The sequence below is a fragment of the Typha latifolia genome, chromosome 2 (assembly GCF_019914945.1).
Source record: "Typha latifolia isolate L0001 chromosome 2, TyphaL0001v2, whole genome shotgun sequence".
Lineage (NCBI taxonomy): Eukaryota > Viridiplantae > Streptophyta > Magnoliopsida > Poales > Typhaceae > Typha > Typha latifolia.
This window is the reverse complement of record NC_133087.1, coordinates 15150373-15176170: the sequence shown is the minus strand read 5'-3', so window position 1 is coordinate 15176170 and position 25798 is coordinate 15150373. Positions and strand designations below refer to the sequence as shown.

Here is a 25798-nt window from a genome sequence, read left to right as displayed (position 1 = left end):
TTAATAAATTAATTACCTTATTAGGGAATTTAGGTTTAGGCATATACATAAGTCAAGAGTAGTTCTAAATAAAGAAATAGGGCTAAAGGTCAAAATACCCCCAAATGAACTAGTCTGGGGTGTTGGGTTGGGCCCAAGCCCAACTCAATAGGCAAGTGAATTCAGACTGCATCCCAACGAGCTCGAGGTTTCATGGGATGCAGTCTAAACCTAAATGGGTTGCGGTCTAAGTCGCAACCCAACAAAGGCAAAGGTGGGGGTTAAACAACCCCTAACCCCCACCCTCCCACACTCTTCCCTTCCAAGAGAAGGAGACAGAGGGAGGGGAGAGAAGGGCCCGGCGCTACCGGTGGCCCACGCCCCCCTTTCTTTTTTTATAAAATTTTTAGGGTGCTACAGCAATCGCACATTGACTAACTTGGTGGTGAATTAGCTCAAAATGGGAGAAGGCAAGAAGGTCTCCGGATTCCGATTGCATTTAATTACACATATTTAATGACCATCACTCTCTTTCATATCCTCTACGGCTATAGGTGGATATATCTTCTTGTGAGTGCAATTTGAGCCTTTCGAATACACGCAAATAATGCTGTTTGACTTTTATTCAACTTAGAAAGAAGACAGTGACTGATATGGCATATATTTAATAAGATTAGTTACTATAATTTTGTTAAAATATAGGGTGTTATATGCAAATTTCCCTTTTATTTAATGAGATATCCCATTTTTCTCAAAAAATGAATAAGAGTGATGGTGGCCTTTCTATTATTTATGTTTGACTTGGAGAATGAATAGAGTTATGTTATTGATATATAGGCTTAGCAATCATCTACCAGTATCCACCTACCGACAATTGAATGCATACCAGATTACCAGCTCATCTGCCAAAAAAAAAATATATATACAAAGAAACTTTAGGCCCAAATACCCAACTGAGTTATATTTTGGTAGGTTATAGTAATTAATACTTGGAAAAATTACATTGCTTTCGGCTAACTGTATAGATGTGACATAAGAAACATGAGTAAATTGATAAAATTACATTTATAAGGTTTTTTTTTGGTGTAAATTGTAATTAATATTTAGGAATTATATTGCTTTCTGCCAGCCATGTAGATGTGACAATGTGACATCATCTTATACATTTTCCCTAGAAAAACTACTGTATATAATGGTAGGTTTGGCAATTGTTAAAATATTACAATTGTCACTGTATTGATATAAATAACTAAAATATTCTTTTTTAAGTTAATAAATGTATAAAAATAGATTTTATTTTATATGATGAGCAATTATTCGATACTAACTAATTAGTTATTAAGAATAATTTTCATCTGTTAATAAATTGAAGGATATATATATTGCTTATCCTTATAGCTATTTTCTTAATGATAGGAGTTTTAATTTGTACCAATTTATTATTATTATTTTTTTAAAAAAAATAAATAGTTAAGAGATAAATAAAATATGACTAATTTACTCCTATAATATAAATAATATCAATCGTTTGATTATGAGAGAGAAATTAATAATTCTTACTCAATCATTTGACTTATATGATATACAAAAGCAAACTGATTTTTTTAAATTTAATTTCTGTTTTAATGGTGATTAGTTAATTTAACAGGCGTGATGATATTTTTAAAATAATTCATCGCTTGTAATATGTAAAAATCTCTAATATTTTTGTCAATCAATATAAAGTATTGAAAATGTAGCACAATGCACCCAATATTTTTTTTAATTAATATTATTATTTTGTATTTATATAATTCTAAAATTACTTATTTACATGTATACCTCTCAAAGTTGATATATATCTTAAAATATTTAGCTTATGCAAAGACAAGACACTGTTTCAAACTCTTATTTGTTGCTTTAAAAATAACTAACAGTTAAAATTCATCAAATTAATTTTAAAAACATGGATATTTTATTCTTATTTGCAAACATTTATTTCAGTTAGTGGCATTTTATAATTTTTCGCATAATATTTATTTGGAACATTTTTTGTTGAATCGAAGATAAACTATAAGCTAGACAAATAGGCCAAGTTTAAGTCTTGTTTGATTTAAGATTAAGCTCCTAACTCGATTAATTAGTCTTAATTTTTTATAAAATATATTTAATTAGATATAAAAAAGATAAAAATAAATTTAGCTACTGAACCAGTTTAAGAGTCACGAGAAGATCCCCAAACTCAAAGCAAACAAGTCCGAGAGGAACTAGACATCCGGTATAAAAAAAAAGATTTATTTAATTGAAATAGGAAAAATAGGTTATTGTGGGCATCTTGGTATATAAATTATGTATATTTTATTATAAAAAAAATAACTACATTTAATTTCAAAAGCATAACTTTTTTTAATGCATAGGAGCCCGTCCATATTAGCTGGATAAGTACTCAAATTTAATATAACCTTGCCAAGAAAATGGCAGGTGTACCAGTCCAACTGTTGCAAGCATTTGATTACCAAGTAACCGCTGTTCTTCTCTTAATTATGACAATGCCACCATTAAATCTTCAACTACTAGGGCAAGTGGTAGTCTCGTAGTTACGTACAATTACAGGGCCAGTTTTAGAATTTAACTCAATTGCTGCTCACCAGCTAACAACTGCACCGAGAAGGCTTTAAATTCGAAAGCAAGGTAAGTCTTCCCTCCCAAACTCTGCAGCAGAGAAGGAAGAGAAAGAAACAGAGAGGAATTTTTGCATCGAGGTGTTGTTTGATCCGATGGCTCAAGTACACATCGAGGCAATCCAATCGGCGATCCCGAGGAGCATCGTCGAGCCCGGGCGATCGCGACGGATCGCCGTGGCGGCCACCCCGATGCCGCCCGGAGCCCTGAAGAGCCGGCTGCGGGTGATCTTTTACTATAACAAGGTCGCCGAGGAGGAGTCGGCGTGGACGGTGGCGGCGTGGATCAAGGAGTCGATCGGCAATGCGCTGGCCGAGCAGCCGGAGCTAGCGGGGAGGCTCCGGCGGGGCGGGGAGGCCGACGGGTATTGGGAGGTTAAATTCAACGATGCCGGAGTCCGGCTGGTGCAGGCGACGGCGGAGATGACGGTGTCGGAGTTCTTGGCTCTGGAGGATAGGGAGGCCAAGGAGGATGCATTGGCTTATTGGGTGGATATTGACAAAGAGAACCCTCATTTCTCTGCACTGTTCTACATTCAGGTACTTAAAATTTTAAATTTCTTTTGGAACTAAAACAATATATATAGAAGAATAAATTTCTATACCTCTAGTTGAATTAATTGGTCAATTATAATTAAGAGAAAATTACAAAAAAAATGCCCTTCATTTTAACTATATTAAAAAAAAACCCTCCTTTTGTTATATAAATGGGATTTTTTTTTCGAACTTACTTTAGTTCACTCTTATAATAAGACTTTTGAGATTAAATAATTGCAGTTTTCACTCGGTTGATGTTATGAAATTTAGTATTTGAGAAGCTTAATTTAATTTAATTTTATAGTAAATCAATGCTTTAGTCTATCTTCAAGTTATTCTGGGGGCTTAAATTTTATTCTATAATTAAGTTAGTCCACTAGTGTGGTTTTTTTTGTTGTTGTTTTTTTGATAAATAAATAGCTTTATTTATGAATAATTAAAATATAGAGTGTTATTTATAATTTTCTAAATAACTATATGGCAAGGAAGCCGAAGGATGTATGTGCTGTATTTGTGTGAGGAAAATAGCTTTATTTTGATGATGTTCCTATCCATTTAATAATAAAAAGCTAATATATAGGAAAATTGCACTTGCCCTGTAGTTGGCTTAATTGCATAAAACCCTATTGCATGTCTAATTTAAGCACTTAAATCTTCTGGTGTGGACTAAAGTACAGTGATTAGTCTGTCGTTAATATGCAAAGTAAAATAATAACGTTGCCCCCTCCATATTAAGTTATGGGTGAACAATATTTTAGTTTTTAAGAATAGGATGTTTTTATATAAATATTGTGTTGTAGTAGAAGAAGGTTAATGTTGGGTACCGTTAAATATGATGGAAAAAAGTAACGGTTGCACTTTAATTCATATCACAGAAGAGTAAAGTATAATTTTTCCTAAATATATTCCTATTATTTCGTAGAGCAACTTTTTCTTTTTTATTTAACATTGGGCTATTAAAAAAGTAACTAAAAGGGTATCAATACATAAATATGAGATTCATATTTCGAAGAATATACAATCTTCTGAGAGATATACATGTCCAAAAAAAACCCCAATACTATTTCCACATTATTTGATTTTTGTAGGTAACAAAATTCAAAGGAGATGGATACTCCATTGGAATCAGCTGCAGTGTTCTCCTGGCAGACCTACTATTCCTGAGCAACTTCCTCAAATTCTGGGCCCAAGTCCACACCCAAATGCTCACCCAGGGCCAGCTCTCCAAGAACCCAATATTCCACCTAAGCAAGTTCCAAAGGCCCAACCATCCCAAATATCTCAAGTCTATATCCCTAGACTCTGCTACCACTATCGCTACCGCTGTTGCTGCTGCTACTGCTAGTGCTACTACTATCTTCAAAGTTAATCAAACTCAAGCTCAAGGCATGTCTTTCGAGGCGATTGCCTTGCTCTGCCTCAAAGAGGCTACTAAGAAGCTCGGCGTAAAGATGACCTCGAAATTCTCACTCGTGATTAACGATGAATCTCGAGAGATGCAAGTTGGATCATACGGTGACGATAATAATACTGGCTTGCAATCTCCGGGCATGTCCAATAGCTTAATTGTGGCAGAGCAATGGAGTGAGCTTGGTGTTGAAGAGCTAACCCTAGTGCAAGGGAATAAGCCTATTCATGTGTCTTATAATGTTATGTCCTCTGCTGATGAAGGGTTTGTGGTGATCATGGCACCAAGAAAGGGTCAATTGATGGTGAGTGTAACGGTTGCTAAGGAATAAGAAATGTAATAGGAAATGGAATTTGGTATTGTTACTGCTTGTAATTTGTAATCTTTTTGTTGGAGAACAAATAGTTTATTGGTGAGTTGGTTGAATTAATTGAAGGTTGATTGTTTACCTTTGTAAAATTTGATGTGTTTGGAATCAATTCTAGATGGAATTCATTTGAGTTTTTATTGTTTGGAAATAATGTAATCCATGTAATGTTATTACTTGGACTAGGGTTATTATGTTCAATTTTTATTTTATTTTACCCATAAGCTTCAATAAGAATGTAACCAAATAAAATGTTAGTTTTGAGGTTAACTAGGTGGTAAATAATTTCCATCTAACCTCAAATCATCAGATTTTCACTTCACTATATATACTGAAATCCTAAATCATTTAAATTCCACATAAGGGGATAGATTCTAACTAAATATATTTTCATAATAAATCATGAAAATTATTAAGAAAACATTTTAATTTAATATAGCAAACAATATATTTGTTATTTTTAAAAATAAGAAAATTGCAGTACCTAATTAAACACCATAATACCTGTTAAGAATACTAATAATTAAAGAAAAGAGAGTGAGCCATGTTAATATTACAGTCAAGCATATATAATTCATTTAATTAATTCATCTATATATTTTTGAGGAAATAAAAGCAAAATGATTAAATGAATGAGTTTACTCGTGGAAAGCTATCCGGGGGAATGCAAATAATAATAAAAATAAAATATAGGGTGCCTTTTATAAATTTCCCCTTATTTTTCGAGTCGAAATTAGCTTATTAGTTATTATTACGATTTACAAACTCCCACCGGGTCGGATCGGGCTGAGTTATGTGGATCCGAAGCGGAGCAAAATCCGAATCCAAGCCTGATCCAAGACTTCTCCTCGCTTTTGCCCTTTCCCTCTCTACTCTCCTCTCTCCCTCCTCTGCGACTGCCCCCTCGGGCCTCGGGCGTCAGTAGAGGTATTCCATATCTTTATCTATACCGGGTTATCTACACCGGATTAGAGGTTCTCCTTCTTCCTTACCATGAAACCTGACCTCTTCCATGCACTCCCGTCCAAAGCTTCGGCATTTCATCTGGTTTCGACTTCGTGCTGTTGTTCCCAAATCCTCGCTTTCGTCTTATTCATCGGCGGCGGTGGTGGAGGAGGATTTCCACGTCGGACGTTCCTCATCAGAAGGGAAGAATCGGCTTAGAGAGGCCCTAAGTCTGTCGAATATTAGGTTTGGGCCATCGTTTTCGAGCTGGGATCGAGCTAGAGTCTATGGAGGAGCTCTCGGAAGTGAAAAAGATGGGATTTTGGGAGAGGAGATCTTTTCGGGCCCTGGGCTTGAGGAGGATGCGAGGGTCTTGCGTTTTGACGCTTGCCATGCTTTGGCTAGGAAGGGGAGGTTGAAGGAGATGAGAAAGGTTTTGAGGCAAATGGTAGATGAGGAAGGTATATCTTTCTATCTTTCTATATTCTTCTTCTTCTTCTTCTTCTTCTTTTTGACTCAGAACTTAAAATTTAAAATATTTACCAGTAATAATGACGTTTGTTAGAAATTCCAGTTTGAAATGCAGTACATGTCAGGATAATATGACGTAATTTTAGGTTTTCAAGTCCTACCAAGTTTCAAGTGGTCATTCAACATAGATTCTACAGCTTGGAATCTAAAAACCTACTTTTAGGATTCATTACAAGCCAAACGTGATTAACTCCATCTACAATAACCATTTATTCAGTTCGATATTTGTAGTTAAATCCTTTTCCCGCTATTCCTTTATCAACAATTCATTTTTTCTCACCTTCCTTACAGAGTATGAGAAGGTTACAATACTCATCAGCTATATGAGTAACTTTTCTTGTGCAGGTTTTCTAGTCTCTGTTCTTATGATCTTATTGATCTTTAAGTTGACTTGCCGGCATCTTCGTTTTGAATGTCCTCTAACTTGCTTTTGTACTTTCAAATTTTTATTGATAGTCTTTAAAACAGTTATCTTTTTCTCGTCGTTACTTTTATTACAGCAGGAAAGGACTATACTTTTTACTATCAGCATTTGGATAGATAGACTCCTATACGGTCCTTGATCTTGATTCGTACTAGTTTATATCATTGTATAGATGGATCAGCCTACACAAGTAACTTCCGATCTGGTTGTTGTTTCTTTGAGTTCTTACCATTAGTTTCAGAACCTTTTTTCTTCCCTGTATCAGAAATATATAGATCAAACACTTAATTATTTCATTCTCTTTTACCTTAGGGTCAGGTTCAGCACCATCCCTTTGTGGAATATTATGTAATAACTTCAGAGAGTGGGATTATGACAGCAACGTATGGGATATGCTGGCAAGCGTGTATGCCCAATCTGAAATGATTCATGATGCTCTTTATGTTCTTAGCAAGATGGACAGCCTGAACATGCAAGCTTCAATATCCAGTTATGACAGTTTGTTGTTTAGTCTCAGGCAGACAGACATTGTCTGTGAATTTTTTGAAGAAATGAAAGCCTGTGGTATTTCACACAGTGAACACACGTATGACATCCTAATTGACGGCCTTTGCAGGAAACACAAATTGGGAGAAGCCATAGCTTTCTTCCAAGAGGCAAGAGGTGGAAAAGCCTTTAAACCATTCTTCACGACCTTCAATGTCCTCATGTCTGCATTATGCAATGTGGGATTTGTACAGGTTGCTAAATCATTCTTATCTCTGATGATTAAATATGGGTTGCTTCCTGACAGATACAGTTACTCCACTCTGATACATGGGCTATGTATAGCAGGTTCTATGGAGGAAGCTTTGGAGCTGTCTGAGGACATGCAGAAAGCAGGAATGGAACTTGACATGGTTACATACAATAGTCTCATTAATGGTTACCGTCTACTTGGTTTGATGAGTGAGGTTAAGAAGCTAATTCGGATAATGATTCTGCAAGGACTCCAACCAGATCTTGTAACTTATACTATACTGATTAGTGGCCATTGTGAAAAGGGGAACATTGAGGAAGGATTAAGGATGAGGAAGGAGATCCTTGCCCGAGGATATCAGTTAAATATTGTCACATATAGCGTGCTTCTAAATGCCCTTTGCAAAAGGGGGTTAATTGCTGAAGCAGAAAATTTACTAGATGAAATAGAGACCATTGGTCTGGATATGGATGTTGTTGCTTATTCCATCCTAATCCATGGCTATTGCAAGTTGGGAGAAATTGAGAGGGCACTTCAAGTGTGCAAGATGATGTGCTCTAAAAGATTAATACCAAATTCATTTACTCACGGGTCAATTCTGTCAGGCCTTTGTAGGAAAGGTATGTTGGTCGAAGCTAGGTGGTACTTGGAAAACTTGGCTAGCAAATTGCAGGTGATTGACATTGTTTTATATAACATAGTTTTTGATGGTTATGCCAAAGTTGGTGATGTTCATAGTGCTGTGCAGTTATATGAACAGATTTCTGAATTAGGAATTGATCCTACTGTTGTCACTTATAATTCACTTATTTATGGATTTTGCAAAATTAAGAACTTAGCAATGGCAGAAAGAATATTTAGGGCAATTGAGCTCAATGGATTGACTCCAACAGCAGTAACCTACACTACTATTATGGATGCATTTTGTGAAGCTGGAAACGTTGATTTGATGTTACAGCTGTTTGATGAAATGGTTGCAAAGGTGATCATGCCAAATACAATTACTTATAGTGTGATTATAAAGGGACTTTGTAAGAAAGGTAGGTTTCAAAAGGCAATCAACATTCTTAATGATATGAACTACAAAGGTGTAGAAGCTGATCAAATTACATACAATACACTTATACAGGGATTTTGTGAAGCACGAAATTGGGAAATGGCTTTTCGCTTTCATGGCTATATGTTACATCAGGGCCTCATGCCAAGTCCTGTTACTTACAACTTGCTTATTAATGTCCTTTGCGTGAATGGCAAGGTCAACCAGGCAGAAATCCTTCTGAATTCTCTTCTTGATAGGGGTGTTGAGTTGAGAAAATTTGCTTACACCACAATAATCAAAGCACAGTGTGCAAAAGGAATGCCTTATAAAGCCATTGTGCTATTTGACCGACTAGTAAATGCTGGGTTTGAGGTTTCAATAAAAGATTTCAGTTCAGCAATCAATCGACTATGCAAAAGGCACTTTCTGAATGAAGCAAAAGTATTCTTCAAGATGTTGCTACACAGTGGCTTGTTTCCAGATCAGGAGTTAATTTATGTGATGTGTAGTGCTCTAAGCAAGAAAAATGATCTTTGGTCATTATCTGCATTGCAAGCTATTGTTGTCAAATGTGGTCTATTGCCCTAATTACTCATGGCGTAGTCCATAGTAACTTGGCATTTTATACCTTCTATCTTGTGCTCGTCAATCTATGAGGTATTTGTGATCACTTCCTTTCCCTAATATTAAATCTGGAAGAAGTTGTACTTTGTTTGAAATGTAAATAAGTATTTTGTAGTCTTTTTAAGTCATGAGAATAAATGGTTGGCATCAAGATGTTCTGTCATCCAGGTCATCTGCCAGCTTGGCAGGACTGCTTTAAGTTACTGCCCTACTGTGCTAAGGCGTGGGTGTTTTAGTATTCCAACAATACGCTGTCTCTTCTGGCAAGTATGCTGGTGGTATTTGTGCATTTGCTAGTTGTATCTCTAGTTATTAATTAAAATTTTAACTTCAATGATTGTTGCAAACTCTTTTATGGGGAAAGTGATAGATTCAGATCTTGGATTTTTGAGGCAATCATAAAAAGATTCATCACTCATCTTCTTAATATGTAATATCAAAGTACAACCTACATCGCCTAACAGAGTTGTTCTTCTAATCATGTGCGGTCAATATTTTAAGATCCACGACCCCTTTCAGGCTTCAATTTCCAGTACCCTAACACAAAAATGGAACCCTTTGCTCCATAGGGTGGCCATAATCCTGCATTTAGTTTGCTAAATTCTATATTCTCTAATAGAGGCTTATAAAGATAACGATGTGAAACTACTTTGCCATTGATGGTCTAGCTATGCTAGCCTCTTCTGGAATCTGGACTATAGGATTGTACGATATGTGACATTGGCGTGACTTTGCTGCTGCCTGTATATCATGTTAGGCAACCAAATATTGGTCTTGGAAGTGATAAATGATTGTCAACCAGGCTGGTCTTGTTTTTTACCTAGTGGAACTTGAATACTGAAGGTTTTTCTCCAATTGATGCATGACATTACCATAATAGGGAACATTAAGTTACTTGAAAGTATCCTAACACTTTGTAGTGAAGTGTTTGGTATATAGGAAACTTGAATAATGCGATCACAATACCTGCTATCAACTGTCCTGGATTTTCTGCTAAAGTCATAAGACACTTCTGTGGAGCTTCAACAAGTGTGTCATGCAGTGTCGATTTGTGTCCAAGTTTGCGGAAGACCGAAGCTTTAAAAAATCGTGAACCTTACATGTTCTGTTGATGTGTTTATCTCTTATTTGCCTCAGGCCAGTGGATAAGATTAAGAAGCCGTCTTCTCACTTTAGGGAAACCATGTCCACATGGGTATATGCATATTTATTTTTGTTGTGATTTTCAAATCCTTTGAGTTTAAACACCATCATGAAGGTGTAGTATGGAACTTCTTAACCCCAACCCTGTAGTATGGAATGGACTTATCAGCTCAAGGTGAGTGACCTCATAGTTTCAAACGTTTCTAGTATTTTTTTACCTTTGTGTAAGCTGATGAATCGCAAATATCAAGAAAGGAAAGGAAAAGAAAAGAAAAAACAGTTTGCACAACTAATACTTTTTCACGAGTACATTCTATTACATGCCTTTCTATGAAGAGGCTAAAAAGTCGTTGCTCTGTGATTGCTGTGGCCTTCTATATTATACTCTCTTAAAGGACTGAAGTATTTTCATCTAGTAACTAATGCCATTTGCTGCTTTCCATCATTTCTTCCCAAGTCTATTATTCCTAGCCTTAGTTTAGTTGTTTAATTTTGCTTGTAGAACTACCTGCTTGAACAACGCGCAGTCATTGAAATGGAAGGCAGAAAGTTGTTGAACAAAGATGATGACCTATGATCTGTAAGTTCATGCTAGATCTTATGACTTTGAAGTTAGCAAATAATGTAAAAATTATATGCTGAAGTTTTGCTCTTTTCTTCTGTTTGTAGATCTGGAAAAATATTTGTGGTAAGATTAATTTGTATCCACATCATGGGCAGGCCAAGAATGCTTAAAAGCATGCAACCCAGAAGAAATGGATTTCAGCTAGGAATTTGACAAGCACTCCCATGTAGATTCAACCCTTTTTTAAATAGTATATTTATAGGTAGTTTCTCTATGTTATTCTATCCTGTGAGGTTTTTTTTACAATTAAATGGTTTCTGAGATTTATGCGATTTCTTATGTTTGCGGTTTAGTTTCATAGATGGCACACTAAATTAACTGGTATGGTGTTGCTTTGTAGGTCCTGCAATATTTATTGGATGATATCTCTAATTTCTTGTTGGCGCATTTTGCTAATCCAGAGGATAAAGTTAAAGAGTGAAGAGAAAGGCTGTGCTCATATTCTTAAGGTGTTTGTAAACTATAATTCTTTGAGGGAAACTGAGAGCTTCTACTCTCTAAAGCAGGAAAATGACAGCTCTGTTACATTGACTACCATTCATCAGGTCACTGGGATGAAAGCAATCACATGCTTTCTTGCTTGTTAAGCATATTATCTTTTCTTTTAAGGTACAAATGCACACTGACTCACCGAACCAAATTTTTAGTTTTGCAGTCAAAGGGTTTAGAATGGGATACTGTTTTCATGTCAAGGTACAATTCACTCTAGAAACGTTACAAATAACGTTCATTCAATTGCGCTTTTTATTAAAGCTGCTATTAGTTTGCCATTCAATTTTATCTGCATTGCTTCCAATTGGTTGTATAGTTTAGAGAGAATTGGTTGCATAGTTTGTGTTATCTTCGGTTGTCACTTCACTATTATACTTGTGCATAGATTGTGTTATCTTCAGTTGTCACTTCGTTATTCAAGAAGAGCCCATATGGAAGTTGCGTACTGATGTACATGCTTCATGCTATCTACAACATTTTGCAGGGCAAGGAAACTTATGATAGTCTAAGACAAGATCTTTTTCATCACAATGATTCTGAATGCGAACCAGCACTTGAAAAGCCTATTTTTGAAAGCAATGAAAGTTCAGGTTTTCCTACAGAATTGGGTCAGATGCCTCCTGCAAATGATTTCTTTGAAGAGGTTAGTATTGAGAATGGATACCACTGAAGAGCTCATATACAATTGTATTTGTGATTCTTGTAGATAAACCCAATAGTATTTCCATGCTATTTGATTTTTACAGTGTCCCCCCTGGCTGATCCACTATTCCTGACCAATTTCCTCAAATCCGGGGCTCAATTCCACACCCAAATACCCGCCAAGGGTCAGCTCACAAAGGAACAACATCTCAAGCCTATATCCCTATACACCCCCACTGTTATTACTACCAGCACTGCCATCCTCCTCAAGGAGGCTGTGAAGAAGCTCGGTGCAAAGATGGCTTTGAAATTTTTGCTCACAATTAACGGCGAGTCCAGTCCGGATGGCATATCCAATGGCTCAATTGTGGTGGGGGCAATGGAGTGAGCTTGGTGTTGAAGAGCTAACTCTAGTGGAAGGGAATAAGCCTGCTCATGTGTCATATAATGTTGTGGCATCTGGTGATGAGGGGAATAGGAGTTGTTTGATGAGTTGATGGCAAGTGTAACAGTTGCTAAGTAATAGGAAATGAAATTGGTATTTTTAGCTATTTATCATTCAATACATTTCGAGGAGGAGGATAAATGTGATAGCTTAATCCAGAATGATCATGTGTTCTGATGTTTGTATGGATATAGTTATATAAACCTTCTACGTTGGTTTAATACTTGTTCCCAATCCAAAATCTAATGCATTCTCTGCTCGATTTATGCTGAGAAAATGTTATAATATGGTCAATTACGTTATGATTATTAGTGGGAAGCATGCAATCTATTACAAGCTTATCTTTTTCCTGTCGATAGAATTTATTATACTTTTTTTTTAATAAAAGAATTTATTCTACTACTCAAACGTTATAAACTTTATGTGGAACAACTAACTTGCCTCATTGCTCTCATGCGGAAAATTTTAAATCAACTTATTGGCCTACGTGTTAGTGAAGCTATTTTTATTGAAATTGTTTTATATTAAATAAAAGTTCTTAAAGGGTACTCTCAATCATGAAAGAAATTTACAACTTAGTTTGATGAATATAAATTCATAAAGTAATATTTAGTAGCATATTTAATAATAATTAATTTTTTTAGTCGTAATATATATAATTATTAAATATTATTTTATGTAATATATATGTATCGTCTATGTAAAATATACATTGTAATTTTTAATAATGTGTGTATTGAGATTTTAAAAAAATGCCACGCATAACTATGTAATTTATATGCTCACTTATGTAAAAGGTACGCTCTAATTTTTAATAATATTACATCGAGATTAAAATAGTAAATTAGTCTAAATAAATAAAAAAAATCTGAATTTATAATTCGATTGATTGGGAGTCTATTTCTGTTAATTAAAAAATTAAAAGTATTTTTCTGCAAATTAACCGGATGTTTATCATATAATTTTGAAAGAAATATATTTTAATGATTTTGGTGGTAAAATTAAAGCCAGCGCTGCCCCGTCGTTGTCGCCCACAACCAAGACTCCAGATCGTTCCAATCTTTCCTCATTCCTTCCTCTTACTAATCCCCGAGAAAGGTACTCATTTCTCCGAGATTTCGATCTTATTCTCGTTTTTCTACTCCCGAATTTTACCCTCCTTTCCAATCTTTTGATGATTTGATTCCGTTCTAGTACAGGATGGGTGGTGGTGGTCGGTTGATCTCGATTCATCCGGAACAGCTAACCTTCGAAGGTAGGTTTGATTTCTTTGCCCTCCAAGTTCCAAAATTTTTGCCCACAAACTGTTTGTCGATTAGTTCCTGTGAAAAAATTGCATTTTTTTTTTGGTGATTAGTTGAGCTGGATAAGCCATCTTATTGCAATTTAAAGGTCGTCAACAATACCGAACACCATGTGGCGTTTAAGGTGCCATGATTATCCACCTTAGTTTCTTCAATTTCTTCCATTAGTTTGTATTGTTTCTTGATGTGTTTGTTTATTAGAATTTTGAGTTGGGTCCTTTTTGCCTGTAGACCCCTCAAAGTCACATTTTGTTTCATGGATGCACCTGGGTTTCTTTTCTGGGAGCAGCAATTAGAATCATAAGGGATGTAAACACTCTTGTAAGATTGTAAAAATTACTGAAACATCCCTACGTGAAAGGAGTGCTCTTATCCTTTTAAAACTAAATAGTTCAGATTTTAATTGTTGGTTACCTAGAAAAGTAGAAAGTAATTCGAAGGGCATCCATGCAAAAAAAATAAATAAAATGGGTATACAAGCAAATACCAATTTTAGAGGTGTATAAATTTGAATAAGGAATTTTAGAAATTTATGTGTTGCAAAAACCCTTCTGAGAATTGTGTTTTTTTGCATATGGGTAGGTGAAAACGACATCACCAAGGAAATACTTTGTTCGGCCCAACGCTTCTGTGGTGCAACCTTGGGATTCCTGTACAATAAAAGGTAGAGATTTGGCTAGTTCTAATGCCAATTCTCGTTATATATTGTAGCATTTGAATCATGTTTGACACTGAATCATCATCCTTTTGTTAGTCACTCTCCAAGCACAAAAAGAGTACTCACCTGACGTGCAATGCAAGGACAAATTCCTCATCCAGAGTACAAGAGTACCACCGAGCATCGACATTGATGAGATCCCTGCAGACACAGTGAGATTGGCATTCCTCATTCAATAGAAAATTGGGCGACTTTCATTTTTATCTTTAAAGCCATTTTGCTTATTGCGCACAGTTCAATAAAGATGGCATTAAGGTGATAGAAGAGTTGAAGCTTGGGGTTGTTTACACAAGTCCATTTGGACATGCAAATTCTGAAGAAGACTATGGACTTACTTCATCAGTAGCGAGGAGGTCTAGACAAAGTTCTGATGATCTCATGGTGAGATACTCTTCTATACCATAGTCGCAGAAGAAGCCAAGATATTACTCTACCTCATTCATCTACTATTCATTTGTTTGATGACCTGGTTCCTGATACATTTGCATGCACATGATAGCTGATCCATTTTTCTTCTTTTCTTAGGTGTTCAAGAGTACAAATATTGAAGCGGTAAAGACATCCATTACCTTAACATTTATCATTACCTTGTCCTTATTCTTTAATAAATGTATAAAAATAATTCACCTAATTTTCTTCTGGTTTTTCTTCATAATGAAGCAACTGTATTTCAAACAGTTTGTATATGCAAGAATTTATAGAGTAACAGGATTTCTTCATTTAAGATACATGCTACAGATTACAAACATCCAAGAAATTCTAGTATACGATAAATAGAGTAATTTTGTACACGACTCTTCGTTTATATAAGTTCTGGTGGCACATGAAAGTGCTTTGCCGTCATCCTTGTTGAAGTTTAAAAGATGGGTAAAAAAAAGATTAAGTTATAAATGAGTATTTCTGTTTAATGGATATAAATTCTCATTTAGTAGTTGAATATCTTGCTCTTAATTTTTCTTACCATAAGTTATCTTGCATGAATGCTGAAGTTACAACTCCTTAAACAAATTATGGCACCTATATGCATCTTGCTTCTCCTGATAATTTCTCAGACCCCACAGTGTGTACATCCTGATTTTCCCATTTCTACTTGAGATCCTACAGAATCTATACTTTGAGCATCACAGCTAACTGTATAGTAATTTCATGACTTCTTAACACCATTAAGTTTATGATATAATCAAATTGATCGAGTTCAAATTTTGAAATTTCGTTTCTTAAAGTGATTTTCAATTTGTTCTAAAATAAGTTCTGTGTGCAGATGCAGACAGTACAGCGTCTGAAGGAAGAAACAGATTTCACTCTTCGACAGAATCAGCAGATGCAACGTGAACTGGTGCATAATCATTTCTTTTCCTCTAAATCTGTTTCAAATATCCAGTCGCGTTTTTCTTTCTTTCTTTCTTTCCAGGTTAAAAGTGTCCTTTTTAATGTTGGCCCCTATGCTTCTGTTCCATGTTTTCTGGCATACCATGGTAATGATTTAGAGGGCAAATAGGAAAAAGATTTAAATTCAGTAGTGAACTAAAGACAAGGAGGCATAAATTAAAGTGACCTGTATTCTTCTTTACAAGCTAATTCAGAAATATTAGAGAAATGTCTCCACTTGTTTTATAAAAGATTTTGACATTATAGTTCAGTATTTGGCCCCCAGTTTCAAACGAAGTCCTGCAGGACTCTTGAACCATATTTACTGTAAAATAGCGTTTAGGTAAAATTTGGTTTTACCGGTTTGGCATGTGGCATGTATTCGTTGTCCCTTACTTCATCGACTGATTGAATGGTGCAAAAACATTGAAGAGAACGTCTGCAGTCAATACAGCTATTCTTTTCTTTCATTAGTTATTCAGCAGATACCTTTTTCAATTTTCCCCTTCTCATTTTCTTATTGACTAGATTATCTAAGATATTTTTCAGGAAATGCTCAAGAGGCGTAAAACCCGTAAAAGTGATGCAGGCTTCTCATTGACCTTTGCTGCATTTGCTGGACTAATAGGTGTAACAGTTGGGCTTTTATTGAATCTCCTGATCTCTGCACCACCCACCGAATAGGAACTGTTCCAGCTCAGTTAGCTATCGTTAATGATTTTCTAATACTTCATGTCTTTTGACAAATTGCCTCACATTATCTTTGTTTATCAGCAATAGCTGGTGCTAAAGGAGTTTCTTGCATTAGAAGGAATACAGTTGCTACAGCCTCCTCATTTTAGATTAGTTTGATTGCTCGTGAGATATATTCTTTTGTTATTGACTTGTAATTAGTACCATAGAGAACAGTGAAGAATCTCTCTCTCATTCACATCTTTTGCCATGTTAATTGGATCTTTTTATTCTTTTCTTTCCATCTGTTGTCCTTTTTTAATCTTTGTATGAACAAATTAATATCTCTGGAAGCACTTGTTATATTTGAAATGCTAAGAACATATAAAGTTATGTAATTTCATTATCACCTATCTCTTTCCACTGTCATATCCTTGTGATAAAAAAGCAGATGCCATCAAAGATATATAGAGAAGCAGGTGTTGTGTTTATGGGGACATTTTGATGACTCTTAGATTGTAATAATAACAAGATTGCATTAATCTTCTACATTAGATGCATATATATATATATATTTTTTATATTAAATAATGAATATAATTTATATAAGAGATGGACATAAAAACTCAAATCTTACTACAACTAAAATTTAAGAGCTTTTTGAAGCAAATAGCTGTGTGTTTACAATGGTGTTTGCATGCTGTTTGTCATTCTGATAGCATTAAAATTATGCCAAAAATGCTTGTGAATTCTCCTGGAACCTTTTCTTTGATTGCAAGCATGTATGCCCAATCTGAAATGATTCATGATGCTCTTTACTTTCTTGGCAAGATGGACAGCTTTGAACATGCAAAAGCTTCAACATCCAGTTATGCCAGTTTGTTGTTTAGTCTCAGGCAGACAGACATCAGACATTGTTTGCAGGAAACACAAATTGGGAGAAGCCATTGATAGCTAGCTCTCATCCAAGAAGCAAGAGGTGGGAAAAAGAAAAGCCTTTGACCTTCTGATGTCCTGATCATGTATGTCTTCATTATGCAATGTGGGATTTGCTAAATCTTTCTTTGGAGCTGTCTGTCTGAGGACATGAAAGAAAGCAGGAATGGAAACTTGACATGGTTACATACAATTCGTTAAAAAGGGTTACTGTCTAAGAAGCTAATTTGGATTTTGGATAATGATAAGGATATGGGTTATTATCGGATATCCGTTTACCCGCTATTTGAATATTACACACTAGACCTACCCAGCTACCCTCCTCTCAAATCTCCCCCCGAATCCCAAATTGACCCCGTAGCCGCCTCCACCCCTAACTCTAAAATCTCTCCTCGGCGTCCTCGCCTACTCCGGTCCGCCCTCCTTGAGCTCGGCGGCTTGCCAACCTAAGCTCTCCGCCACCATCGCATCTCCGCCGTGACCAAGTTCCGCCTCTTCCCTCCTCGAGCTCGCCGTGACCAAGCTCCGCCGTCATCATTCTCTCCGTTGCCGTCAACAAGCTCCGCCTCCTCCCTCCTCGAGCTCGCCTTCACCAAGCTCCACCGCACCACTCCGTCGCCGTCACCAAGCTCCATTACTTCACCAATTTATAGGTAATTTGAGTTAATTTATCTATTTATAGGTACTTTGATTTATCGATCAGAGTTAAAATTTCTATTTATGTTGGTTAATTAGCCATTGGTTTATTTTAATCTTTTTTTTTACTTCCTTAATTAGCAATTGGTTTATTTCATTGTTTTGGGTTCAATTCAAATTATCTGATTCTGATTCTTGTTTTGCAATTATCTGATTGTAAGTTAATTATCTGATTCTGAGTCATTTTTCACTGAACATCTTATTCTTGTTTTAAAAGTGAAATTGTAAGTTTACATTCTTCTTTATTAATCCATGCGTCTGTTGGATCTTGTTTGTGATAATTTAATTTTCTTGAAGTTAATGCCAACTTTTCTCTGGACTTTGTATTGGAATATTTGTTAATTTAATTTTCTTAAAGTTAATGTGAATGAAGTGATTGTATGTTGAAGTCAATTGAAGCTTGTGAAGTTAGAAGTAGAATCTATTTGTATTAATAGTCAATACTTTGGTAAAAAAACTCCACTATTTTGTAGTTAGTTTTACATTAATTTTACTTATTTCAAGCTGTATATGTTAGAATTGACGTCAATTTGCAATAGGAGAAATTAGAATTAGAATTGTTGCATTGTATTGTTGTGATATGCATTTTTCTACCATATGTTACATTGGTTGGCAATAGATTGAATATATTTTTTTTTGTTAATTTATTTATTGGCATATCCATGCTATATCCGTGTTTTATTGTTTAAGAATTTGTTGTATCCCTAATTCCTATATACCGCATTCGCATTCGCATTCGCATTCGCATTCGCATTCGCATTCGCATTCGCATTCGCATTCGCATTCGCATTCGCATTCGCATCCATATTCATATCCATGCTTTAGTAGGTTAGTATCTTTTGATCATAGTGAAGTATGACCTTAACTTGTTACAATAGGTAGTATCATGCAGTAATTGTGGCTTTAAACTAATCAATCTCCTTAATACACATTGGAAATCTAAAATAATGGTGATGAATTTTTAGTATTAAACATCTTAAAAGAATGCCATAATGACATTGTAGTAACTTTGTGATAAAATCTCAACATATAATGGGGAAACTGTCAGCATTAACTTTTCTTTTGGCGTAGAGAACTCTTTCAAAAGTGTCTAATGTTATCATTTCCTTAGAAATACTCTTGCTCTTCACATTCTTTAAGCCAATGGTTATCTATGAGTTGGCCCAACAAATTTTGTTCAAATAAACAATGCTCATTCTTGGATGTCTGATATGCTTGTCTATTGGTTCAAACATCTGCTTCATGTTAGGTTTTCTAGATCTTACTATTATTTCATTTTATGTTATTGCAGCCAACCAGAAACTTTACTAGCTAAGAGGTGATGGCTGATCCAAGATTAACATCAGAAGACATGATAGATGATAGTGTTCAACCTACTAAACCACGGGTCCTCCTTGCTGCTTCAGGAAGTGTGGCTGCAATTAAATTTGAGTGCCTTTGTCGTATATTTTCTGAGTGGGCAGAAGTTAGAGCAGTAGCCACCAAGTCATCCTTACATTTTTTAGATAAGACAACATTTCCTAGGGATGTGATTTTCTACACTGATGATGATGAGTGGTCTAGTTGGAAAAAGATAGGTGATGAAGTCTTGCATATAGAGCTACGAAAATGGGCAGACCTTATGGTAATTGCTCCACTATCAGCAAATACCCTTGCTAAGGTATGTTCTTATGATAAAAGAAAAGTAAATACAAAAATCATGTGTATTTTATTATTTGGTTTATTTTGTTAAACAGATATAAGACTTTGCGTACATGTCCATTGCATAAGAAAAAAAAGGGATGTAGAATAGCACAAATAGTTTATGGTATTTTATCCTTCTCCCATTGCATAAGAAAAAAAGAATGGAGTAGAATAGCATGAATAGTTTCTATCATTTTATCTTTCTCACCAAGGATGGCCATGTTGATGCACTATCGGCACCCGACATGGGTTGGCCAGTGGTACAACCCCGTGTCGGGTGTTCCAACCCGTGCCAATCTAATTTTTGTTTTCTTTATTTAGCTCAAGTTTGTTGAATCTATTATTTGTAAGATTTAGCATTTTGATGTTAGATCTACGAAAAATACTCTTTAAAATGTTGGGATCAAATGAAAATTTTGTTTCCTCCAAATTTAAATAAAAAGTTTAAATTAATATGTAAAATTTGTTCAAATTGTGTCAAAATTGGTATAAATTGATATAGAAACATGTTAGAATAATTCCATATGAGGTAATTTGAACCTAAATTTTACAATTTTAGCTAAAATTTTAGTATAATTAGAAAAAAGAATTCCTCAAATTTTAGAAAATATGAGATTAATAAGTTAAATTCATTTATATGGGTCAAAATTAATATAGGAACATATTAGACTAAATATGTTCAACTAGGTTTTGATTTAAAACTTTTTATTATTGCTTTTCATAACCTCAAGATTTGTTTCGCTGTTAGTCCTTGTTGTGCAAATTTTAGTGCCATCTGTAAATATTTTGTCTATTTAGATTGCAGGTGGATTATGCGACAACCTTTTGACATGCATCGTGCGAGCATGGGACTATAGCAAGCCCTTATATGTTGCTCCAGCTATGAATACCTTAATGTGGACTAATTCCTTCACACAGCGCCACCTAGAAACAATCAGTGAACTTGGCATATCTCTGATCCCTCCGATTACCAAAAGGCTTGCATGCGGAGATTATGGGACTGGTGCAATGGCTGAACCTTCTGTAATCTTAACTACCGTGAAACTCTCATACAAGCCATAACCTATCAATGGATGTAACTTGATTTTTTTTGCATTTGCAATGGTGTAACCATATATTTCTGGAAAAAGCTCATGCTTAAAATGTCTTTCCATTAAGAACTTTGCGGTCGCAGCTTTTCCTTTACGCCATGAAAATGCACTGTTGTACTTTTAAGTTAGTTCATATAAAGTTGCAATGCAACATTGTATCAGTCTATCCACCCTTTGAATGCTGAAAGAAATGTGTTTCTCACAATTGTTGTGGTAGTGTGCTATCCCCATCTGGAGTTGAATAAGGGATTATGGTACTCTAACTTCAAAATACTCGAGGAGGAGGATAAATGTGATTACTTAATCCAGAATGATCATGTGTTCTGTTGTTTGTATGATCATACTTGTATAAACCTTCTATGTTGGTTTATTTGGCCGAAAATGGTTTGTTAGGTGCCAAATTCATCTAAACTTATTCCTCCAAATAATTCGAAAACTCACTTCTTCTTCTTTTATTTATTTATTTTTAAATTATTTAAATTTTTTGGATTAATCTGTAAGAATAATCTAAGTCCTGTGCTTAACGTCACCTCCGGTCACCACACCGCAAGCATATCCTCTTCCTAAGTACTACCGAAATTTCCCACCAACTCCGCCTGCCCCCTTAATTCCAAACCCCTTCCCTCCTCCTCCTCCTCCGCTGCCCCCGCCGCGTTTACTTCTACAATGTGCTGATTCGGGGAGCTAGGGTTAGGGGTTCGGAACTCGGCCGGGGATCTCGTCGGAGCCCTCCCCGGCGTTCGCGGGGGCCCCGACGACGACTCGCCCAGGGAGGGCAGGAGTTCGCGCAGTTCGGCGCCGGATGCTTCTGGGGAGTATAGCCAGGGGCAGTCGCAGGAGCCCACGTACGAGGACGTGTGCACGGGGATGACGAACCACTAGGAGGTCGTCAGGGTGCAGTATGATCCCAGGGAGTGTAGGTATGAGGACTTGCTCGGCGTCTTCTGGGCCACGATCCCACTACGCTCAATCGGTAGGTGAGATGGGTAAATGTTTTTTATTTATTTTAATCTTAAGATTCCGTTGTTTGATTTTATGTTCTTATTGCTCGTTTGGACTCGATTGAGATTTCTTTGGTTATTCAACTTGCTATATTGCTAAGATAAGCATATTGTGAGGAAAAGGTTGATAAGCTACACTTTATGCAGGGGAGAGTGCTATTATATAGATGAATCAACTAATTTGTGCAATAATTAATTCCTCTAGTAGTAATTCACAAGAATGGAAGGCGTTACTGTATTGGCGTACTGTTAGGAGTTTAGGATATCAAGGGGCTTGCGATTGTATAAGTTCCTGACAAATTTTTAGAATTAAGTCTGCTGTATTCATTGTTTGAAGCATAAAAAGGATAGAATCTGAAGCTGCAATACTATCTGGTTGGCATGAAACCTAGACAGTAATTTATATTTTATAGTACATTATCATGTGGACTTCATTGGATTGCGGGCGGCAGCGTTGTTTCTGTTGAGAGAAAACGTGAAAAAAAATAGGTGGAGAGATCAGAATCAAAGAGAAGATATGCAATTCAGTTTCGAATTTTCGATGATTTGTTGTTAAAGCTACTCGCATCCTAAGTGAATCCTTTGCAAAGAATAAATAGATCCCTAAAAAAATGAACTTTGCTGAGAGAATTATGGAGGTTGCAATAAATGATTGATGCACAAATTTTCTTTTTCCCCTTATTCTTAGTAGTTGTTCATCTCAGAAGATGACCAGAGAGCACGGTATAAAACATGTGAAAAATTGCGGCACGATAACTTCAATCAAATTACAGTAAATTGTCGTGGTCCTTCAATCCTGATCTCAACCATACAATCTCTTACCTTGGAAGAATGGAAAAGCTACCTAATTTCAGAAAATGTGATGTTTAGTCCTAGGTCTGTGGCCCTCTAGGGGAACTTTTGTCATATTAGATAGTTTCACTATCAGTAGTGTTCTTTGCTCAGTAGATATCACTGTCCTGCAGAAATGAGTTGCAAACCCTTGAGCTGCGGTCACTAATATGGCAGCCCTGAACTGATTTGATAAGTATACATTTCATGTAATTGTACAGGGAAATGATGTGGGCACCCAGTACAGGTCTGGGATATACTTCTACACGCCGGAGCAGGAGAAAGCTGTGAGGGAATATCTGGAGAGGCACCGGAAAATTTTGAACAGAGAAATTGTGACAGGGTGGGCGTGTTGGAGTAGGACAATCCACGGTTAAAGGTTGCAATGATCCTATTCATTGCTATGGATAGAGTGTACATAGAACAAAAACACTTGCATTTGCTGGTAGACTCTAGATTCACTCTGTATTGGTGAATAGTTGGCTTCTCCTTTTGTGTGTGTGTGTGTTTGTGTGTATATATATATATGCCTCGTAATATATTCAAGGAAACTAATCCTCAAAACGTTTTGCTTGTATCTAGCATGATGCATCCGAATGACTGAGCTCTTGGATTAAGATCAAGATGCATTAATGAGTGAGTTTGGTGCTGATTTGTGTGTAGCTTAACTTTGATTAATTGGTTTCATCTGTGCAGTTGTAAATTTTTTTACTCCATACTCTATTCAATCTCGTTGGTGCACTACTGTGAATAAGAAAAAAATCAAGACAATGTAATATGTCTCTTAACTCCTAATTGCAATACCATTAGCCAACTATCCATTGCACACTTCAAACAATTTATCAGCTCCAAGACTGAAGAGTATCAAAAGTGGTAAGATGAAATGATTATCTCATAAGTCTCATAACCATAACACCGCATATTAAGTCTCAATACATATAAGAGTTTGACTAAGAACTCTCTGTCGAAATATAGATTGGGAAAAAGTTTAAAACTAGGGCTCAGGATGATCACAGCTTATGCTTCATAAACCCAGGGGTGGAGACTGCTCTGCCAGTCTGCTATGCCTTCAGGGAACCATAGTGCAATCTCCTTCCTTGCACTCTCAATTGAATCACTTCCATGGATAATATTCCTGCATGATTAACCAAAACAAACTCCAAATCAGATTGGAAGTTAATCAGCTAAGCAAAAGATCAAGATAATTAGTAAGAAGTTCAAAGGAACTTGAGATTGTTAGATGGGAAGACTAATATGATACTTGTTCTGCTCATTTGTATGAGCAAAAATGAGCCTGAGAAATTCGAGAATCTTTATGATTACGAAAATAGTGGCGTAAAATTTTGATAGTTCTATGGATTCTTTATTCTTACATTTTTTATTAATTTGAAAAGGAGAATTCAAGGAATCCTTCACCTTCAAAGAAAACTCAAAATAGTTTGAAATTCGTGTCTCACTAACTGCAAAAATTTATTAACTACAGACATGTTATCTCATGCCACATTAATTGGAGAGGAGAAAACGGCAAGAATTTTGGCGGCTTATTCCGAATATTATCACTGCACAGAAAATGGAAATAAACAAATGCAGCTACTGGCAAACAACTATTCTGCATTAATCATTTAAATCAAGACCAGCATGGTCAAACGGATAGCAAGTAACACCCAAATATTGCAAATGACTCTACAGAGAAATCCAGCAGAGGGACAACAAGATGTCAAAGTTAAAACCTATCACCATTCTATAAGACAAAACAAATAAACCTACTAAATCAAATTACAAGAAGGCGGCGAAGAAGAATTTACAACTTGGCAACTTTGCAATGTCAAAAGCTATTCAGCTAATCAAACTGGACAATAATTGGCTACAAGCAGACTTACTAACTATGTAACGAATAAAAGAGGCTACTATGGATGCCACTAGATATGTAACAACTAAAAATGCTACAATTTTTTTTTCATCAGTATTCATTTTAGCTAGATAGTAACCATAACTAACATCCCAACCAAACTCAATTGCATTAATGATTACCATAAGGAAAATAGAAAGATAAATTACACTAAGAAGAGATGATTACCTGCCGACTTCAACGGCCAAATCACCACGGATAGTCCCAGGAGCAGCCTCCGAGGGTTTAGTGGCCCCAATAATCTTGCGTCCGGTGAGAACCACATCCTTCCCCTCCCACACCATCGCCACCACCGGGCCGGAGACGATGTAATCCACCAACCCAGGAAAGAAGGGTTTCGTGGCGAGATCAGCGTAGTGCTTCTCAGCAAAAGATCTCTCCACGTTCATGAGCTTCATCCCTAAACCAACCAACCAACCAACCAACCGAAACAAATCAAAACTCCATTTGTTCTTCTTCTAAAACGAAGATCTACGTATTGTTTGCTTACCTTTTAAGTAGAAACCCTTCTTCTCAAATCTGCTAATGATCTCTCCGATCTGATTCAAAAACAACAAACAAGGTTAAAGGTGGCTGGCTCCTTTAATTTTTCAAGAGGATTGCATGAGTATCGAGATGGGAAAGAGAGAATACCAGGCCTCTTTGGACGCCGTCGGGCTTGATCATGATGAAAGTTTGCTCCATTCTCGAAGAGTTAGGCGGCGGCGGAGAAAACCCTAAACTTTAGATTGGAGGACGAGAGGAGAATAGTGTAAAGAAGACAAGAGGGGCGTATCTTTATAGGAGGAGCGAGATATAGAGAGCTATCAAAAAGGAATATTTCTGGTAATATTCCTCGAGTTCTTGGCTTATATTTTTGTTCTTTGTTGTGAGAATCTTATAGCTCTCGTCAAGACCTGTCGGCCGTTGGATCGTCTGTTACAATAGACAAAATTACAACATTTTGGCATTGGGCTCAATTGGTAAATAATGAAAATGGAGGAGTTTAT

The 25798-nt window shown here is 36.0% G+C and overlaps 5 protein-coding genes and 1 pseudogene across 12 annotated transcripts; 5 read left to right on the top strand and 1 right to left on the bottom strand.

Annotated features, from left to right (window-relative positions):
• Positions 1 to 2651: 2651 nt before the first annotated feature.
• LOC140782982 (uncharacterized) lies at positions 2652 to 5043 on the top strand. The gene is made up of 2 exons (XM_073129902.1): positions 2652 to 3179; positions 4265 to 5043. Exons 1-2 carry the CDS (start codon positions 2736 to 2738, stop codon positions 4913 to 4915), a joined length of 1095 nt encoding a protein of 364 aa, XP_072986003.1. The 5' UTR covers positions 2652 to 2735; the 3' UTR covers positions 4916 to 5043.
• Positions 5044 to 5840: 797 nt separating this feature from the next.
• LOC140782500 (uncharacterized) lies at positions 5841 to 12821 on the top strand. 6 transcript variants are annotated; one of them, XM_073129107.1, is made up of 8 exons: positions 5841 to 6357; positions 7164 to 9286; positions 10899 to 10976; positions 11117 to 11223; positions 11362 to 11566; positions 11677 to 11714; positions 11998 to 12156; positions 12260 to 12821. In XM_073129107.1, the coding sequence occupies exons 1-2, from the start codon at positions 5964 to 5966 to the stop codon at positions 9215 to 9217; spliced, it is 2448 nt and encodes an 815-aa protein (XP_072985208.1). In that variant the 5' UTR covers positions 5841 to 5963; the 3' UTR covers positions 9218 to 9286; positions 10899 to 10976; positions 11117 to 11223; positions 11362 to 11566; positions 11677 to 11714; positions 11998 to 12156; positions 12260 to 12821. The 6 variants fall into 6 exon arrangements, with proteins under 6 accessions (XP_072985208.1, XP_072985206.1, XP_072985207.1 ...); XM_073129105.1 differs by having other exon boundaries at positions 11066 to 11223; XM_073129106.1 differs by having other exon boundaries at positions 11066 to 11223; positions 11669 to 11714.
• Positions 12822 to 13584: 763 nt separating this feature from the next.
• LOC140782488 (vesicle-associated protein 2-1-like) lies at positions 13585 to 16964 on the top strand. Of its 3 annotated transcripts, XM_073129077.1 has the most exons (9): positions 13591 to 13698; positions 13800 to 13855; positions 13958 to 14028; positions 14487 to 14568; positions 14659 to 14774; positions 14857 to 15003; positions 15148 to 15174; positions 15884 to 15958; positions 16540 to 16964. In XM_073129077.1, the coding sequence occupies exons 2-9, from the start codon at positions 13801 to 13803 to the stop codon at positions 16672 to 16674; spliced, it is 708 nt and encodes a 235-aa protein (XP_072985178.1). In that variant the 5' UTR covers positions 13591 to 13698; position 13800; the 3' UTR covers positions 16675 to 16964. The 3 variants fall into 3 exon arrangements, with proteins under 3 accessions (XP_072985177.1, XP_072985178.1, XP_072985176.1); XM_073129076.1 differs by having other exon boundaries at positions 13585 to 13698; positions 15884 to 16964; XM_073129075.1 differs by lacking the exon at positions 13591 to 13698 and adding an exon at positions 14136 to 14225 and having other exon boundaries at positions 13708 to 13855; positions 15884 to 16964.
• Positions 16965 to 17198: 234 nt separating this feature from the next.
• On the top strand, positions 17199 to 21273 carry LOC140782489 (phosphopantothenoylcysteine decarboxylase-like). The gene is made up of 3 exons (XM_073129078.1): positions 17199 to 18251; positions 19586 to 19954; positions 20776 to 21273. Exons 2-3 carry the CDS (start codon positions 19616 to 19618, stop codon positions 21037 to 21039), a joined length of 603 nt encoding a protein of 200 aa, XP_072985179.1. The 5' UTR covers positions 17199 to 18251; positions 19586 to 19615; the 3' UTR covers positions 21040 to 21273.
• Positions 21047 to 23552, top strand: LOC140781960 (peptide methionine sulfoxide reductase A4, chloroplastic-like; annotated as a pseudogene).
• A 210-nt stretch (positions 23553 to 23762) lies between these two features.
• Positions 23763 to 25659, bottom strand: LOC140781435 (nucleoside diphosphate kinase 1). The gene is made up of 4 exons (XM_073127389.1): positions 25443 to 25659; positions 25300 to 25348; positions 24978 to 25209; positions 23763 to 24035 (listed from the first exon to the last, which is right to left on the bottom strand). Exons 1-4 carry the CDS (start codon positions 25491 to 25493, stop codon positions 23918 to 23920), a joined length of 450 nt encoding a protein of 149 aa, XP_072983490.1. The 5' UTR covers positions 25494 to 25659; the 3' UTR covers positions 23763 to 23917.
• Positions 25660 to 25798: the final 139 nt, after the last annotated feature.